Here is a 21,210-nt window from a genome sequence, read left to right on the forward strand (position 1 = left end):
ATAAAAAAAATACTTGCAAAGGTTGTTGCAGTTAATACACTCACAAATTCTGTATCTGTCCACATTCGAAGTCGTTCCACTTCTCCTGATCGACGATTCCGTCTGATGTTAATGTTGTCCATTTCCTGTAGTACAGCTTCAGCAGTACTGCAGTCATATAAGAAAAGTAGGGTTTAAACAATGATGGGACCGTACAATGCATTATACATGAAAAAGAGTTCTTCATCAAAGCATAGTTAAATCATCTCTGATGTGTAACTGTACATAACATCCAATTAACAATCTTTGTAACCAGCACCAATCAGAAGACAATGCCCAATTAAAAACATGGAACCAGAAAACTGAATAGGACAAAAAATGCTATCAACAGCCTGAGCACACAGGCTGTATCACTTGGTAACAACTTTTAACATCTTCTGCCTAAATTTATTAATTAAAATAGAGCCTATGAAATACACGATACCCTGGTGGCATAGTGCTTAAGAGCTATGCCTACTAACCAAAAGGCTGGCAGTTCAAATCTACCAGGCAGTCCTTGGAAACCGTATGGGGCAGTTCTACTCTGTCCTATAGGTCGCCATGAGTCAGAATCAACTATATATATGGTAACGGGGATAAAATTTAAGATTTTTGTTTATAAGGCTCCAAATAAATAAATCCATAATTGACTACCAGATCCATCGCACTGACAAAATTAAATAACTAATTCAGTCTTCTAAATGAAAGATGCTGCTAAGGATTATGCAGAATAAAGGGATTTGTAAAACATTTAAAGCCAGTATAAGGTTAGCTGAACAGTTATTTTCAGAAAATAGAGCAGGACACTCACATCCATAAAATACATGCTAACAACTTAGCAAATTTTATCTTTTTAACAAACATTTATACAGCATTTACTATGTGCCTAGACACTGATCTAAGTACTTAACAAATAGCAACTAATCCCCAAATCTGACAGGACTACTATAGCATATAAATCTCCTCTCCTGTCAAATAGGGATTACACTGATCTCTCTCTCCAGGGTGTTGTAAGGACTAAGCAGGATGACGAGTTATCTGAGAAAAACAGTTTCAATGGACGAAGATACTGAGCAGTCTGCTAGGCTCACTTCACTCAACTAAATGACTCAATACCACATACCGAGCCTGAAAACACCATCAATTCAAAATCTTGACTAAACAAACTACTACTTACTACATATCAATACTCAAACTTTATGTTGTTTGAAAATTATCAAAAACACAAATGTTTAATGAGCAAACATCAAAGAACTTAGTAGTGAGGACCAAATAAAATTACTTTTTATATTATAACTATGCACAAGAGCTGAAAACGGGCAAAAATTTAGCTATTATACAAATTGAATCAAAATCTAGTAAACTAAAAACTGACATTCTTTTAAAGCTTAATTTATTAACTCAAATTAAGCTTTAACAGAATTGTATTTATTGCTACACCAGTACTTCAGTTATTCTGAAAAAGTCCTCTGTACTGAGAAGGGTGGGTAGGAGTGGGAAAGAAGAACGCAATGGTTCTGTTAAAGGTGATGGTATAATTTGGAAACGGATTAAGGTGCTGGCTGAACAACATGATGAACATAATTAATGTCATTAAACTGTATATGTGAAGGTTACTGAAATATCAAATATTTTGTTAAATATATTTTTACAATAAAAAATGGTTAGACGTATGTATTAGTTCTTTTTTAACATATATATATATATATATATATATATATATATATATATATACATAAAATCCCTGGTTGCATAATGGTTAAGCACTTTGCTGTTAACTGAAAGGTCAGTGGTTCAAACCTACCAGCTGCTCCTGCTTACATAAAAATTACAGTCTTGGATATCCTATGGGGCAGCTCTACTCTGTTCTATAGGGTCACTATGAGTCAGAATCGACTCGACAGCACATAACAACTGTGTATATGTGCATGCATGTGTGTGTATTCATATGCACACATACATAAAATTATAACTATGTATGTATGTATATGTGTGTATACATACATATATATATAACTAGTTTTAAAAATAAATTAATTAAATGAGATTGCTTATTGAATAAACATTCATACCTATTTACTAGTTGATCAAATAACAAACTCTGGTTCACGCTTTCAAATCTGTTTTTCCTGGAACGACAGCTTTTTCTGACTTCCATGTCACCATTTATACAAGAAAGGTCTCCATCTCCCTTTTTTTCCCCGCGAAGAGGGTGGCTTCGAAGGGCTATAAGAAGAGAGATATTTCCATTTCAAAGTACAGAGTACCAAAATAGAAAATGAAAAAACAAAATCAACAAATTACTTTTTTAAAAGACTACAAAAAAGTGAATATAACCACTTAAATACCTTTAATATTCAATAATCTAAAATTTCTATAACTGTTCTGCAATCTGTTATAATTTAAATTATTTCATTTGTGACTGATATCTTAAAGTTTATGTATGTTTTTATTATAACTAAAATCCAGCCATTTCCAATTGTATGCTGAGCACATATTAAATTACTCTATTTTTCCCCACTTTAATGCTTACTCTAAAACCATTACACTAATTTCAATACTAACCAATTCATAACAGAATACTCACATAAGCTACTACGTCCGTTTGGTAATGTAGCACCAGGCTGAGAAGATAACCTAGAACACAATTATATTTAATATGCAAACACACCAACATTCATTTTAAAAAAGCAAGAAATGTAATACTGCTGAAATCATTTTAATCATTAAAATGTTAGCAATTTAATATTGCCTTTCAAGAGTAAAGATAACATTTTTTTACTCTCATATTGGTAAGACATACCAGCCAGGTAAGAGTCATTTTGTCACTTCAAGAAAAGTAACGGAACTTAACTCTGTCTTTGACTCTTTAAATTAAAATTCCAATAAAAAGGCTTAAGTTTAACATGCACCATAAAATTAACTGATGTCCTAAGTAGCAATGGTCACGGACTATTGGTTCTGATTGACAAAATAAAATTCAAACAATGATAAATTTATTTAACCAATGAGTTATAAAAGGAAAAAAGCATATGAACACCAATATAACTTAATGATTTCATCAAAATATTTTGTTACACATTTTAAACTAATAAACAAAAATTTAACTGATTTCTCAACACAGTCATTTCATAATTCTTCCTTTTGATGGAGGAAGAGAAACGTAAGTCACTAGGAAGGCACTATAACAATATCAAAACGCAAAGACGTATAAAAAAGTCATAGTAGTCTTCAGTATAATCAGAATGTTCAAAAATGAAAACTAACTTGCTATGTAATAAAAGAGCTGTCAACATTAACTTACAAACACATTTCTGAAGTGCCCAACAATTACTATTTTCACCAAAGATAACAAAAAAAATGAAACCCAAAGAGAAGGACAGACAGAAAACAGTAGTTACATACAATTATCTTCTGTTCTACATGGTTTACGCAAATTGTTAACTAAATTGTTCTAACATTTTTGGTTACTCCAGCACTCTTAATATTGAATTACAAATATATATCTCAATGCCCCAGGATGACTGAGGGGTACAAACAAAAACTTAAATTATCATGCTTCTTCAGCCTGACCAAAAAAAAAAAAAAAAAACTCTAGCCCCTTCTACCCACCTCCAAAACAACAACAGTAACAAAACTACTTTGTCCTAGTATACTACCTTTCCAGCTTACAGAGCATTTCATTTTTAGCATGAATCTCAGAGTAGGAGTATGACTATAAGGTAATAAAATTGATTAATAGGTTGGACCTTACAAGATTATGTATGTATTTTAACAATGCTGCCATTGCATTATGCATGTCTAGAATTCTCTAGAATCTCTCTCAAAATACACTTATAACCACATAGAAAAATCAAATTTATTATTTCATAATTACACTTTGGCTATTATCTAACATAGCATTAACTCAGTTTAAAGAATTTATTCACAAATCTTGGCTCCAAGTGAATTTTGGCTGTTGGCAAAAACCAAGTGGTTAAAATTTACATAGTTTAAATTATTCAACAGACTAAGATGTGTAGATACTAAAAATTGTTCCACAAAAAAAATCTGAAACCTTTCTGAACAATGGCAACATCATCAGAAAAAAGCACAATAAGCTTTTTGTCCACCCTCAAGAAAACAATGTTTACTTAGCTTTTATTTGGTTGCTAATAAAAGATCTGTTTAGAAAACAAAAACAACAAAAAACTTGTTCTTTAATCAATCCAATTACCTTACAGTCATGCTATTGTCATCTTTTCAACTTTATCATTTCTCTTTATTAAAAAAAGAGGAAAAACAGGAGAGAACATGAAATACTTGGAGTACATAAAGAGAGAATACCAGAATTTTAAGGGTTGGCCTGCCTATACCATAACATATGTGGTCTCTGAAAAGTCTCTGAAAATCAATGTTCCCAAAAGTTAAACACTTAAAATGAAACCAGTCAGTGCACTATTTAAATGAATCTTCCAATAAATCCTTCATGATAAAGAAGGCACTTTCGTTCTTATTTTAAGAGGGAAGCTGGTGGGAGATCTTTTCCTGTATCTCTGTTTTGAGTTTTTTTAAAGTCAAGTCAGTATCACGTCACATGATTGGGACATTAGCATCTTCCAGTTTGAATTACCTGAAGCACATTACCAGTGCAACACCAGACTTAAAAATCAGTACTTATTCTCCTTTTCCCATATGAGCCCAAAGCACTTAAAGATTTATGAAGGTTCTAAACCTCAATTCAGAAAATGCCCAATTCTAGACCTAAGTCTCAAAGGACATCTAGGTCAACTGGCATAACAGTTCATAAAAAAAAAATGTTCTACATCCTACTTCGGTGAATAGCATCTGGGGTCTTAAAAGCTTTTAAGCAGCCATCCAAGAAACACCTATTAGTCCTATCCCGTCCAGAGTAAAGGAGAATGAAGAAAATCAAAGATGCAGAGAAAATATTAGCCCAAAGAACTGAAAGGCCACATGAACTACAGCCTCCACCAGCCTGGTGCCCAGCTATCACCACCAACTGCTCTGACAGGGATCACAACAGATAGGGTATTGGACAGAGTGGGAGAAAAACATAGAACAGAATTCAGATTCACACACACAAAAAAAGAACAGAGGTACTGGCCTAATAGAGACTAGAGGAATCCCCGAGACTATGGCCCCTGGATACCCTTCCAACTTAGAACTGAAGCTACTCCCTAAGCCCACTTTTCAGAAAAAGATTAGACAGGCCTATAAAACAAACAGTAACACACATGAGAAACGTGCTTCTTAGTTCAATCAACTATACAAGACCGAATGGGCAACTCCTGCCGAAAAGCAAGACAAGAAGGCTGGAAGGGATAGGAAAACTGGATAAATGGACACGGGGATCCTGGGGTGTAAAGGGGGAGAGTGTTTTCACACTGTGCATACATTTTTGAATGAGAAACTAACTTGAGTTGTAAACTTTTACCCAACGCCCAATAAAAACATTTAAAAAAAAAAGGTAAATGCCCCAGCTCTAAAAGACCTTACCCAACCACTCTCTTGCCCAGTTCTAACAGACCTCAGCAGCAGTCCGACATAGGTGGTACATCCACTTCCACCTAACCTCACTACTCCATCTACCTGACCACAAAAGAAAACTTTTGGCATGCTACGTTTAAGTGTACAGTTAGTCTTGCCAGAAATTTAATTCTGTCTGTATCTTAGAATATGCCTTTCTATTACTCTAGAGAGATCAAACGCATGCCGTATTATTCAGGATGCTTACCCCAACAAAACCCACACACAGCCCTCAGGCTAAATAAATGTCTAGTGGCTAAATAAATGTACTCAAAATATTTGTTCTTTGGATCGACTTGACGGCACCGGGTTTTATAAACTATAAACATCTATTTAGGTTGTCATATATATTTGAGAATTTGTACATATAAGATAAAGAACATATGAAGCAATGCTGATATACTTGGGACTTCAGTTATACAAATAGAGATTTCCCCCACAAAAGAAAGCTCATGACCTATCTCAAAACACTTATGAAGATTCAGAAAATTCTACGTCTACTTTTACCTCTACCTTCATCCAGTTAAGGAACCCTCGTGGTGCAGCGGTTAAAGCAATCAACTGCTAACTGAAAGGTCAGTGGTTTGAAACCACCAGCAGCTCCTCAGGAGAAAGATGTGGTAGTCTGCTTCCACAGGGATTTACAGCCTTGGAACCCTATGAGGTCGCTATGAGTTGGAATCAACTTGATGGCAGTGGGTTTGGTTTTTGGGTTTTCATCCAATTACCTATGCCTAAAAAAATTATTTCACCAATCCATGGTAATTTCTTTCAAGAATTTAGCAGTCTTCCTGACAGGGAACACAACAGAGAATACCTGATGGGGCAGAAGAACAGTGGGATGCAGACCTCAAATTCTCGGAAAAACATCAGACTTAATGGTCTGAAGAAGACTGGAGGACCCTAGAGGTCATGGCCCCCGGACCCTCTCTTAGCCCAAGACTAGAACCATTCCTGAAGTCAACTCTTCAGACAGGGATTGCATTGGACTATAACACAGAAAATGATACTGATGAGGAGTGAGCTTCAAGACTCAAGTAGACACATGGGACTATGTGGACAGCTCCTACCTGGAGGAGATATGAGAAGGCAGAGGGGGCCAGGAGCTGAATGAATGGACACGGGAATACAGGGTGGAGAGAAGGAGTGTGCCGTCTCATAACGGGGAAACCAACTAGGAGTACATAGCAAGGTGTGTATAAGATTTTGTATGAGAGACTGACTTGATTTGTAAACTTTCACTTAAAGCACAATTAAAAAAAAAAGAATTTAGCAGTCTTTGTAAAGTCCTTTAGGATTAGTTATTTTTCACAGCTAATAAAAAAAATTTTTTTTAATAACTAATACTTGTCTATATTCAGTTTTTTCCTCCACCTGAGCTGTATCTCTAACAAATTATTTTTTTGAAAGAACGTCAATAACTTTACTTTAGATGCTCAAAGAGCTTAGATTACCAAAATAAAGGAAACAGGATACTGAGGTTCACAGCATAAAAACATAAACAAGCCTTCAACTAAATCCTGATTTTCATATATTTACAGTACAAGTTTTCCTTAAAATTCAATTATTTGGAATGTAATAGGTCAAATAGTATTTTCTTTTCGGGCTATCTGAAACACCAAAAAATTCTATTACTAATAGTTCAGTACTTACTCTTATTCCTAGGTGAAAGTTTAACTCAAAAGACTTTTTAAACTTTTTGAGCCACTAAACATTCTTCTGACAAAACAGAATCAATAAATTTATTGGTAGAAATGTTTTAAGCTTTTTACTCAAAATGTACTTAAAGGAATATCACACCCTAAGGTACCTAATGGAAGTATAAGGACTCTCCCTACACTCCCCCACAAGAATTTTTGAGTCCTCTTCGTATAAAAACATACTCAAGATCAATTTGCATAAAAGGTCATTTGAGTAGATAAGACATGGGAAATCTAGTGTATTATATACTCACACCTGAGTAACTGTCAAATTTATCTTTTAGTTAGAAGTCAAACTTAATAACAGAACATCTAAACCATATATTTAGAAAAATGATTCATTCATTTAATAAATACAGGGTACAGATTACAACAAGTAGATCACGTTTAAAAGTGTAATTAAATGCAGTAATCATTTTAAATAATATCATTATAATCGCCTGGACCTGTTCCATCTCACAGATGAATAAGTGTGGGAAAGGAAAAAAAAAAATCAAGACAGCATGATTCATGTATTTTCTACTTAGTTGCCAGAGAATGCAAAATAAAACATTTAAAATTAAGTGGTACCTCTTAGAGAACATGTTGTACTAAGACCAGACCCTTTAAAGACTAGTAAACTTACAGGGCCTGTCAAATGAATACGAAATACCTGAGAGTTCAATTTCCAATTTCTTCCTTTTTTTCAGTTTTTTGTTTTAGTTTCTGACGGGTTGAGGGAGAGGTATGGAGGATTTCATACTAAAAGGATTATTTTTAAAACATTTAAATACAAACACTTAATTTTCTTCTTCATTTTAATAAGAGTAAAGACAGTTTCTTTCAAGATGACAAGTATAACCCAAAAATTAGTTGTCTCTTCAAGTAATTAGTTTTTCCATTTGTATAATGATAGCCATTAAAGATAATAAAAAATGAATCTTACATATATATATAAAACTCCAAATTTTTTTTTAATTAAAGAATATTTTCTATCCAATATTTGCTTGTACATATAAAATCAAAACATTTTAAAATATTTCAAGAGAGAAAAAAGACAAAGGGTTTCCCTCTTCTGTTTGCAGCTGGGGCATCATCAGCACTTCTACATCAAAGATTCAGGCAACGATGAAAGTGAAAGATTCTGATTTAAATGTTTAGATTTTTTCTGTGAATGTGTGTGCCTATCCTACCTATATTGTTTACTTTGAAGCTGAGTAAAATTAAATTGTGCTCATAAATACTGGTTCAGACGCAAATTTAAGTTGAAAAAAGTAACAGATGAAAAGACTTCTTTAAAAATTAATTTAACTCATTATACTTTAGTGTATCAAGTGGAATATTCAATAATTTTAGAAGGGGGAGATTTTATTTTCAAGTAAAAAATATAATTCTGACCCTATGTTTTTATTTGAATTTTCAGGACTATAAATACATATGCATATTCAAGACCTATTAAAGACCTTATTGTTCTATTAATAGTTTCTATTACTATACTACATATGTATTATATTGTATATACTACATAAAAAAAAATTTTTTTTTTATAAAGCAAATTTATTTTTTAGCATATCTGGAAAAAATAAAATTACATACAAAAATTGTAAAATTTACCACAACTTTATTTATAAGTATCTGCAGACACAAGTGGTTTTACAGGTTAAGAAAATTAGCATTAATAGCAACCCTGAATCAATCAAATAATTCATGAAAAACCAGTCAATGAGTTCTCTCTTCTCACCTGGACTGTCCAGTTGTTATGTTCCATTCCTCTCGCTGACCAGTACTTCGTGATTTTGATTTGTCTTTGCAAACAGAATCAGGTTGTTTCAAAGTGCGTTTGGCTGGTGGAGACACGTGGCTATCACTTAAACTACCATCAACTTCAGCTTTCTGAAAGACGAGGTTAAAAATGTGTGTTATCATCCCTACTAAAACGCACAGAATTGTTAATATTCTTGGATAATCAAGTACAATATTTATTCAAGCAGTATCTACTGAGATGAATTGACACAGTGGTTGCAACAATGGGCTCAAGTACAGCAACGATTGTGAGGATGGCGCGGGACTGGGCAGTGTTTCATTCTGTTGTACACTGGGTCGCTATGTCGGAACTGACTTGAGGGCACCTAACAACACAACGACTCAGCAGACAGAGCTGGGAAACATACGAATGTACAGGCATACATAGACATATATTTTAAATAAACACACAAATATGTACCTATTGCTATTGCTATACCTGTGTATAAATAATTTTTTTTAAAAAACGAGTTTACACCAATGCTTCTAATGCTAGCTTTTGCCATTTTCAAGGCCTTCTCAGGCAGCGAAAAACCTGCTTCCATGTATCTTCAATACATTTATTTTTGTTCATTCAATTAAATCATTTGCTCAACGTAACCAATCTCTCAAGCATTCCAGAGTCCTTCTCCATCCATCACATTTCCATTGTCCTCTCCCCAGCCCCACGTTCACAGATTCCAGGTAGGTACTGTCTCTGCACAGCAATCTTCCTCCTCTGTACCTCCTGATTCCTTTTCTTTAGGAAAGATTTAATGTATACGCTAATGTTTTATAATATATTATTTTACATTATAGATCAATGTTTTAAAATATACACAATCATTTTCAATATGCTACACATTATGGATCGAATTGCGTCCCCAAAAGATATCCTGAGGTCCTAATCCCCGTACCCGTGAATGTGATCTTTTTGGGGGAAAGAGGGATTTTTCTTTGCAGATGTAATCAGTGAAATTAACAAAGTCACACCAGAGTAGGGTAGGTCCTAATCCTAACCCCTTCTGAGCGATGTCTTATAAAAAGGAAAAACAGACATGGAAACAGTCAACACATGGGGGAAGACAGACATCACTGCCAGGAATTGCTGGGCGGCCTCTAGAAACTAGGAAAGAGACAGGGAACAGATCCTCTCTCAAAGCCTCCAGAGGGAATCAACACAGACAATACCTCCATAACTGATAAAATGATTTTCTGTTCTTTAAACCACCCATTTTGTGATAAGATAAAAACCAAAAACCCACTGCCGTCGAGTCGTTTCCAACTCATAGGAACCCAACAGAACAGAGTAGAATTGCCCCATAGGGTTTCCAATATTTTCAGAGTACTTGTTTAAAGGGTATCCAAGTATAACCTATAGAATTAAAAATTTTTCCCCAAAAGACCAATTTCTAATTTTGAGCTGTAATACTAGTTTTAAAGCCACAAGCCACCTGATACTACAAACCACAAAAGGAATAACAATTAGAAATTCAAACACCAGAGTGTCTACAATCAAGGATAATAAACATGTTAGTTATATAACATACTCCACCATTTATTAGGTTAGGTTCTGAAGAAAAGCTGGTTAGCTACTGCCAAACTATCACCAATAAAAGGGTGGGGAAACCCATTTAATATGAAATTTAAGCATGTAATGATACTTTGTCCAAAAACACGATTACTGTACTTAACAAATGAATGCTTTTTAAATTGTGCTATTCACTTCTCCAGGTCTTTACTGTCTCCAACCTCCCACCCTTTAACAGAGGAAAGAACTGAAGCGCAGAGGTAATTCACATGGTTAAAATAACTGACAAAATTAGAGCATGAAACTAGAATTTCGATCCTTCCATTCCTAATATAGTTCTCTCTATACTACCTAAAACAATCCATCCAAGAATATCAAGGTTAAAGTGTGACTTAAAGGTCATCTAACTCAGTTACTCATTCAATACTTAATTACTCTTTACATTTGTTACTTCAACGAGGACCAATAGCTTGGGCATCATCCGGAAGCTTATCAGAAACGCAGAACCTCAGGCCCCACCCCAGACCTTCTGAATCAGAAACCATTTTAACAAGATCCCCATGTGATTCACATGCACATTAGGGTTTGAAAACCACTACTGGAGGGCATATGCAACAAGTAATCACTGAGGAGGCAACTTCATGTGTTGTGAATACAGAAACTAATAATTGTAAACCAGCAATTTAAATAGCCCAGGCCAGCATTCCTCATTGCCATGGAATCCACTTCACACCTAAACAAGTTCTTCCCCATCCTTCAGATCCATCTGAAAACCCATTTCTTCCACTAAATCTTATCTGAACTGTCTAACCTAAATTGACTGCTACCCCAATTCGACACCACGTATTTCACCCTTAATTACATTCAACTTAGTATTTATGCATTTACCATTGTTAAAGCATCATGTCCAAGTCTTGAAATTCTAGCAAGATTTTAAGCTCTTTAATTTAAACACTTTTAATTCAACACAATTGTTGTGTGCTGTTGAGTCAATTTCAACTCAAGAGCAGAACTACCCCATAGGGTTTCCTAGGCTAAAATCCTTACGGAAGTAGATTGCCAGGTCTTTTCTCCAGTGAAGCAGCTGATGGGTTCGAACCACCATGTGAAGCAAAAACAACAAGCAAGATTTCTCCAAGCTTGTTCATAAATCATTAATAAGAATTATGAGAAGAAACAAAGAGGAGTTCATAGTCAAATAAGTTTAGGAAACAATGAGGTCCAAGTTTATTTGCTGCAGGACTTCTAAGAACTTCTAATACGAACTTCTATGCTTATATACTGTCTAAATCTTTGTTCACAAAGAATCTGTAGGTACTGAAGCTCCACAGATACACTCTGGGAATAAGCATAAAGACAAAAGTACAAAACAAAGAAGTAGTAAACTATTTTAAGTCTAGTAATTTTTAAAATATAGTAAATTATTTTAAGTCTAGTAATTCCAAGTATATAACTCTTTGAATATCAATTTAAATTAATCTGTATGTTTATTTACTGACCATTTTCATATGCTACCGGCTTTTTTCTCTTCCAGTCAAGAGTGTCTCTCATTGTGTTGTCCACACACCACCTGAATGAGAAATTACTTGGACTTCTCATTAAAGAAACATACCCTCCTAAACTAGAATCTCTGGAAGCGGGACATTTTCTAATGCAGGCCTCCAAATGATTCTTAGTACACTAAAGTTTGAGGACCTCTGGCATATATTTTAATTATATGTAAAATATATATCATCCTAACTGCTTCCCTATACTGTTGTACTTATCATGGTGGGGTTTCGATCATGACTTGGCTCTATGATAGAGACCTCAGAAAGAATAGTATTACAGAAGTCTCCTTCCCTCCAAATAAACCTAGGGATTTAAGTGAAGCAACAACTAAAATGTGAATAGGTACAAAATAATTACTTCAGTACCATTTTATTAACCTCAAGCTTTGGGAAAGCTTTTATTTACAAACCTGATACTAGTAACTCACCTTTAATAGGATGATTATAAGGCTTAACTTTTTCATCTCCACAGTATTTTACTAGCTAATTATAACCTAACCCTTTGAGGGAAGGCGTTACTGGTTTCATGACAAACATATTTAAGAGATTATACAATCTATCCACAGCCTAAGCAGTCTGTGTCAAAGAGATTACAATCCATGAATAAGAAAGGCATCACAAACTAAGGGAATAATTTCATTTAACGAACACTTACTGGGAACCTACTGTGTACATGGAATCCCTGGGTGATGCAAATACTTAACCACTAGGCTGTTAATCTACATAAGATATTCAGGGTGGCGGGGAGGGAAGAAGACCTCACTGAAGTCAGGAGACAATCTATTCAGCTGACAGTCAACTATGATACATGCCATATTATAGTAAGCAAACAGTTACAAGGAAGTAAGTAAGCAAATATACTTAACATAAGCATGTAATATTGTTGTAACTGTCAATCAAACAGATTGTGTACTGAGTTCAATAAAGTCTTATTCTTTTTTACAACCCCCCCCCCCATATCTTATGTACACAGCACCACCAGTTGCTGTGGGGTCGATACCTACTCAAGGTAACCTTGTGTGTGTCAGAATAGAACTGTGCTCGACAGGGTTTTCAACAGCTGATCTTTTGGAAGTAGACTACCATGGCTTTCTTCCAAGGCACCTTTGATGGAAGTACTACACAGAAGTGCTCACCATCCATCAATTTGCCGTGCTATGGATGGTATGATACTGGAAGCTATGCCACCAGTGTTTCAAATATCAGCAGGGCCACCCATGGTGGAGAAATTCCAGCAGTGCTTCTAGAATCAGACAGACTAAGAAGAAAGGCCTGACAATCTACTTCCAAAAATTAGCCAATGAAAACATGAAGGTAACAACTGAACACTGTCTGATATAGTGCTGGAAGGTGAGCTCTTCAGACTAGGAACCAAAAAAAAAAAAACCCATTTCTGTCAAGTTGATTCCGACTCATAGGGACCCTATAGGACAGAGTAGAACTGCCCCATAGAGTTTCCAAGGAGTAGCTGGTGGATTCAAACTGCCAGCCTTTTGATTAGTAGCCATAGCTCATAACCACTGTGCCACGAGGGCTTCTTCAGATCGGAAGGCATTCAACATACGAGTGGGGTAGAGCTGCCTCCTCAAAGTAGCGTCTACTTTACTGATTGGATGGAGTAAAGCTTTTGGGGACCTTCACTTGCTGATGTGGCATGACTCAAAATGAGAAGTATCAACTGCAACCATTCATTAGTAATCTGAATGTAGAATGTATGAAATATGAATCAAAGAAAATTGGAAGCCATCAAAAAGAAATTGAATGCTTAAAGATCAATATCTAGGTGTTAGTGAGCTGAAATAGACTGGTACTGGCCATTTTGGATCCAACAATCATATGGTCTACTGCAACCATTCATTAGTAATCTGAATGTAGAATGTATGAAATATGAATCAAAGAAAATTGGAAGCCATCAAAAAGAAATTGAATGCTTAAAGATCAATATCTAGGTGTTAGTGAGCTGAAATAGACTGGTACTGGCCATTTTGGATCCAACAATCATATGGTCTTCTATGCTAGTAATGACAAAACTGAAGCATTGCATTCATCAATAAAAAGAACATTTTGAGATCTACCCTGTCAGTGATAGGTTAACATCTATATGCCTACAAAGAAGACCAGTTACTACTACTATTATTCAAATTTACACACCAACCATAAATGCCAAAGATGAAGAAATTGAAGATTTTTATGAACTGCTACAGTCTGAAATTCACTGAATGTGCAATCAAAATGCATTGATAATTACTGGTGATTCGAATGTAAAAGTTAGAAACAAAGAAGATGAATCACTAGATGGAAAATACAGCCTTGGAGATAGAAACGACTCCAGAGAGCATATGGCAGAATTTGGCAAGACCAACAACTTATCCGTCATAAATACTTTTTTTTCAACAGCAAAATTGATGTCAATCTACATGGACCTCACCAGATGGATTATACAGGAATCAAATAGACTACATTTGTAAAGGCAATGAAGAGGCTCAATATCATCAGTCAAGACAAAGTCAGGGGCCAATTGCAGAACAAACTATCAACTGCACATGTGCAAATTCAAGTTGACGCTGAAGAAAATCAAAGCAAGTCCAAAGTACAACCTTGAATACATTCCTTCTGAATCTGGAGACTATTTCAAGAACAGCTCTGAGTAGCAGCGGCCATCAATTGGTCTCAACCCACCTGGAGCAAAGGAGAATGAACAATACCAAAGACACAAGGAAAATATGAGCCCAAGAGACAGAAAGGCCACATAAAGCAGAGACTCCATCAGCCTAAGACTGGAAGAACTAGATGGTGCCCGGCTACCACCAATGACTGCCCTGACAGGGAACACAACAGAGAATCCTTGATGGAACAGGAGAAAAGTGGGATGCAGAACTCAAATTCTAGTAAAAAGACCAGACTTAATGGTCTGACTGAGACTGGAGGGACCCCACAGGACATGGCCCCTGGACTCTCAGTTAGCCCAAAACTAAAATCATTCCTGAAGCCAACTCTTCAAGCAACGATTAGACTGGACTATAAGACATAAAATGCTACTGGTGAGGAGTGTGCTTCTTAGCTCAAGTAGACACATGAGACATGTGGGCAGCTTCTGTCTGGAGGTGAGATGAGAAGGCAGAGGCGGACAGAGCTGGTTGCATGGACACAGGGAATACAAGGTGGAGAGGAGGGGTATCCTGTTACATTACAGGGAGAGCAACTAGGGTCACATAACAATGTGTGTTTAAGTTTTTGTATGAGAAACTCACTTGAATTGTAAACTTTTACTTAAAGCACAATTTAAAAAAAGAAAAAAAAAGAATAGCTTTGACGCACTGAACACGAATGACAGAAGACCAGACTAGTTGTGGGAAGACATAAAGGACGTCGTACATAAAGAAAATGAAAGATCATTAAAAAGACAGAAAAGAAGGAAAGGACCAAAATGGATGTCAGAAGAGACTCTGAAATGTGTTCTTGAGTTCAGAGAACAGAAGAAATGGTGAAGTAAAAGAGATGAACAGAAGATTTCAAAGAGAAGTTGGAGAAGACAAAGTAAAGTATTATGAAACATGCAAACACCTGTAGTCAGAAAATCAAAAGGGAAGAACATGATCAGCATTCCTCAAGCTAAAACAACTGAAGAGAAAATTCAAGCCTCAAGTTACATTACTGAAGGATTCTAAGGACAAAAACTGAATGACACAAGAAGCTTCAAAAGAAGACAGAAAACATGGAATCACTGTACCAAAAAGAACTGGTCAACATTCAGCCATTTCAGGAGACAGTATATGATCAAGAACCACTGGTACTAAAAAAAGAAGTTCAAACCGCACTGAAGAAACTGGCTAAAATCAAGGCTCCAGGAATTGAAGAAATACCAATTGAGATGCTGCAACAAAAGAACGCAATGCTGGAACACTTACATATCTATATCAAGAAATTTGGAAGACAGTGACCTGGCCAATTGATTGGAGAATTTTGCCCATTCCAAAGAAAATCAAAGAGTATTTGGAAATTATCAAATAATATCAATATCACACACTAGCAAAATTTTGCTGAAGATTAATTCAAAAATGACTGCAGCCATACATAGAAATTCAAGGAACCAGAAATTCAAGCTGGATTCAGAATAGGACGTGGAATGAGGGATACCACTGCTGATGTCAGATGGATCTTGACTAAAAGCAGATAATACCAGAAACATGTTTACCTGTGTTTTATTGACTATGCAAAAGCATTTTACTGCGTAGATCGTAAGAAATTATGGATAACATTATAAAGACTGGGAATTCCAGAACTTTAATTGTACTTATGGAGAACCTGTATATAGATCAAGAGGCAGTCATTCAAACAGAACAAAGGGATAATGCGTGGTTTAAAATTGGAAAAGGTGTGAGGCAGGGTTTAGCCTTACTTATACAAACCATATGCTGAACAAATGATATGACAAGCTAGACTAAAACAATGTGGCATCAGGATCGGAGGAAGATTCATTAAGAACCTGCAATACGCAGATGACACAACCTTGCTTGCTGAAAATGAAGATGACTTAAAGCACTTACTGAAGAAGGTAAACGACCACAGCCTTCAGTATGAATTACGCCTAGACATGAAGAAAATGAAAATCCTCACAACTGGACTGATAAACAACATCATGATAAATAATGAAAAAACTGAAGTGGTCAACAATTTCATCCTACTTGGATCAACAATCAATGTAAGTGGAAGCAGCAGTCAAAAAAAAACCAAATGACATATTGCGTTGGATAAATCTGCTGCAAAAGATCTCTTTAAAGTTTTAAACAGCAAAGATACGCCTTTCATGACTAAGGAGCACCTGACCCAAGCTATGGTCTTTTTAACTGCCTTATATGCACAAGAAAGCAGGGCAATAAAATAGAAGACAAAAGAAGAACCAATGTATTTGAACTGCAGTGTTGGCAAAGAATACTGAATATACCATGGACTGCCAGGAGAACAAACAAATCAGTCTTAGAAGACATACTGCCAGAATGCTCCTTAGAAGCAAGGATTCATACCTCATGCACTTTGGACGTGTCATCAGGAAAAGACATCGTGTTTGGTAAAGCAGAGGGTCAGCAAAAATGAGGGAAACTCTCAATAAGATGCATTGACACAATAGCCGTAACAATGGACTCAAACATACCAACAATCATGAAGATGGCGTAAGACCGGGCAACATTTTATTGTGTTATACATAAGGTCACCAGGAGTCGGAGCCGACTCGATAGCAATCAACGTAATAAAAGTGCTCAGTTCTCTGAAAGTGAAATACAAGAAATGATTACTGATAGTAGAGATAAAGGAAGACATGACAGATGATGTGGACTTCAAAAGATGATTGAGTTTTCTATAGGAATGGAAAAACATTTTGTAACATAATAATGGAGCACAGAATGGTCAAAGGAACATGGCTTAAAGGTGAGATAACTTCCAAGGGACATATAAGAGTTATAATGTCAAATGCTAAAAAAACAAAAAGTAAAATGAAAAAATAAAGTCATCCATACTCAGGTGACCTTTTCCTCTAATTTCTAACTTTCTGAAATAGTTCGATAATTTTTTTTCCAGTTTGCAAAATCAATTTCTCCTCAAGTCTCAGAGTCTCTTAAACTATAACTCATCAGCTACCAAAAATACCACTCTTCTGGCATAAATCTCCCAAAATTAGGCAAAAGAACTTGAAACTAATGAAGGAGAAAAGAATTCACACTACTCTGGCTGTCAACTATTTAACACATTTATTTTCAGTACAGGGAGCCCTGGTGGTGCAATGGTTAAGCTCTAGAGTGCTAACCGAAAAGTTGGCGGTTCAAACCCATCCAGCTGCTCTGCAGGAGAATGACCTAGCAATCTGCTTCCATAAAGGTTACACCCTAGACATAAACAGAATTCAAAACATTACCAACAATGCACAAACACCAGAAGAGAAACGACAACAGCGACATATTTAACAAATATTTATTGAGACATTTATATAAGGCCCTGCCCCAAAGAAGCCTTGCTGACCAGATAAGAATTTGTTAGGTACCCTGAATAACAATATTTAACTATGTATACTTCCCTTTTGTATCACTTAAAATTGTAACTAAACACGTGTATAGCTATTATTTATTTTCTGCCTCTCCAAACATAAAATATGCGCCATGAGAGCAGGACCACATCTATTTTGTTCACTACAGGATATCTGATGTCTCCAACAGCTTGTTGTAGACAGATGTGCATATTTAATGAATAACTGAATGACAAAGTCACAAACCAAAAAGTATCTATACAACTCTACTATAAAAGCAGACAAAACCAGTGCCATTAAAAAAGTAAAAGTTCTATGCAATCTGTGGTACAAAGTAATTTCCAACTTCTGGGGGATTCAAACAAAGCATCACAAATAAAACTAAACTTGAGATGGGTGTTAAAAAAATGAGTAAGTTATCAGTTCTCTGAGGAGAGATCTGATATACTACAAGATGGGGGAGCTTAAAAAAAAAAAAGCAAAAGTACAAAAGAATAAAATGTTAAGGGAAGAGCAAAAATAGCTGAATATGCGGGATATAGTGAAAGATCGATTACAAGTGGAATGTCATTTGAGGGCAGGTCAGAGCTTTAAAGGCCATCAATAAAACCTAGAGCCTAGACTTTAAAGACAAAAAGAATGCACCTAAGTCTAGCATTAAAAAATCAGACAGTGAAGGAAATAAGTGAATTAGCAGATCACTGGAGTCCCTGGGTGGTGCAAACAGTTAACTTGTTCAGCTGCAGCTGAAAGGTTGAGGTTCAAGTCCACCCGGAGGCACCTTAGAAGAAAGGCCGGACAATCGCCTTCCAAAAAATCAGCCATTGAAAAACCCAGTTCTGCTTTGACACACACGGAGTTGCCATGAATTAGAATCCACCGAAGACAACTGGCAGGAATAATTCACAACTTGGTGGGCTTATCTAGAATTGTGAAAAAGAAAATAAATCAATTTCAGAAAGTAGAGTAAGTAGCAGACTAGCGAGACCAGTATTCAAAATAAAGACAATAAGGGAAGGTGTAATATGTCATCGTAGTCATTATTGTTGCTGTTGTTGGAGGGGAGGTAGGCAGACCAGTGTTAAGGTAGAAGTGTAAATGGAGAATTCTGATTCGCAAAGTTAGGTTTGGAATTCTGGCCAGAAATCTTGGAAGATGTCTATGTCTAGTAGGCTGTGGGAAATACAGCTGAGATGTAGTCACGTGAGGACTAGAGATAGATATATGAAACAGGACATTAACAGAAAAGGACCGTAGGTAATATGCAGAATGAAAAACAAGAGGGCAGAAGTCTGAAGCTTTAAAAACGTTTGCATGAAAGGGGTGAGCAAAAGCGATATAATAGAAATCGTAGGAAAACATAGTGTCTCACTGAAAGAGGGGGAGTTGAACTTTGCTCCAAAAAGACTAAAACAGGACTAAAGCTAGCTGATAAGCCTGTGGATTTTGTAATTATGAGGTCATTTTAACTTCTAATAGGGCAAGTTCTGTGAACTGGGTGGAAATTGCCAGGTAAAGAAATGAGTGAGTGGTGAGAAAGCACATATGAGTACAGAGCCACTCTTGTAAGGAGTTTCAGAAATAAAACAGTAGTCTGAAGATATTACAAACTCCGGGAAGTCAGGATTCACTTATAAACAGATGAGAAAGAACCACGGGAAAGAAAAAAATAATTTTTAAAAAAATACTTTAAGACTAAGATAACTGATAAAAGAATCCCAAAGAGGCAAGAAAGAGAAAACAGAATAAGAACATTTTTCCCAAGTTAGAACAGAAAGTGTATGAGTACAATGTTTCCCAATTTCCTTTTTATAGGAGTCTTTTTTTTTTTTTTGTCTATCTTTTATTTTACGAGTACTCCTGTTCTCATGAGAAAGCTTAGGAGTGCAGTTGATTTCTTTTTCTTGCATTTATAAAAAGAATACACGGAGGCAGTGGTTACCATGACTGCAGAAAACAAAACTCACACTGCTATTTATTTACTTAGGGCCAGCACTATTCCACAAAATCCTGAAACTACAGGCACACAAAACATCCTAAATTTTCCTTCAAATATCCAAGAGCAACTGGCTTACCAGTTTTAATACTTCTAAACAATCATCACAAAATAATACAGAAAGAGAAAAAACATGTTGTTTTGTGGGGTCGAGTGTGTTGTGTAGGTCCAACTCATAAAAAACTCATAGCGACCCTATATATGACAGAGTAGAACTGCCCCGTAGGGTTTCCTAGGCTGTAAGTATTAAACGGAGCAGTTTGCCAGGTCTTTTCTCCCACTGAGCAGCTGGTAGGCTCAAACTGCTGACCTCTGAGTTAGCAGCCAAACGCTTAACCACTGTGCACCAGGGCTTCTTGAAAAAATACACAGAAGTGAGCAACTTATTGAGGAGTTTTTGTAGAAAGATAAAACCCATCTATAATAATTTTCTTTATAGAAGACAAGGATAATTTTTTTAATGTGAAAATACTACATTACTTAAAATGCGAAAGAGACAATGTACGTTACTGAAAAATGCCAGACTTAGAGTTGGGCAGAATCAGTTTTATACTGCAGCACTGCCGCTGTAATTCAAAAACTCCTATCTACCTCCTAAAACTGTCAGAAGAATTGGGTAAGGCAGTATAAGTAATAAATACCACATGTATGGCCTGACAGTGGATACAGTCTCAAGTTACTTACTTGGCTTTGTGGGATTAATATAACTTCCTGAATCTATTAATTACCACAAGGACTAATTCCTTACACAAACAAAATTTATTAAACACCTATTCTTATGTTAGACACTAGAGATACATGATAATAGTCTCTGCGCTTCAAGGGAGTGAAAGTCTAACTCCTTCAATTAGTCAATAAAAATGTATAAAAACTTACGATACCCAGTGCTTAGAGTATTAGAAAGTGGGGTTGCTGTGTGTCATCGAGGCAATTCTGACTCATAGTGACCCTATGGGACAAAACAGAACTGACCCATAGGGTTTCTTAGGTTGAAATCTTCTTACAGGAGCCAATCAACAGGTCTTTTCTTCCGCAGAACGGCTGGTGGATTCAAACCAAAGACCTTGTTGATTCTGACTCACAGAGGCCCTACAGGACAAAGAAGC

The 21,210-nt window shown here is 35.9% G+C and overlaps 1 protein-coding gene across 6 annotated transcripts in view; it reads right to left on the reverse strand.

Annotated features, from left to right (window-relative positions):
• Positions 1-21,210, reverse strand: part of ATAD2B (ATPase family AAA domain containing 2B) — a 181,073-nt gene that overhangs the window by 130,890 nt on the left and 28,973 nt on the right. For all 6 annotated transcript variants that reach the window (XM_064295086.1, XM_023550459.2, XM_023550458.2 and 3 more), the window contains exons 2-5: positions 8,968-9,119; positions 2,606-2,655; positions 2,091-2,244; positions 45-147 (exon numbers count right to left, since the gene is read on the reverse strand). In XM_064295086.1, the coding sequence (XP_064151156.1) occupies positions 45-147; positions 2,091-2,176 (189 nt within the window). In that variant the 5' untranslated portion in view covers positions 2,177-2,244; positions 2,606-2,655; positions 8,968-9,119. The remainder of the gene's footprint in view (positions 1-44; positions 148-2,090; positions 2,245-2,605; positions 2,656-8,967; positions 9,120-21,210) is intronic.

This window comes from Loxodonta africana, chromosome 12, assembly GCF_030014295.1.
Source record: "Loxodonta africana isolate mLoxAfr1 chromosome 12, mLoxAfr1.hap2, whole genome shotgun sequence".
NCBI classification, from domain to species: domain Eukaryota; kingdom Metazoa; phylum Chordata; class Mammalia; order Proboscidea; family Elephantidae; genus Loxodonta; species Loxodonta africana.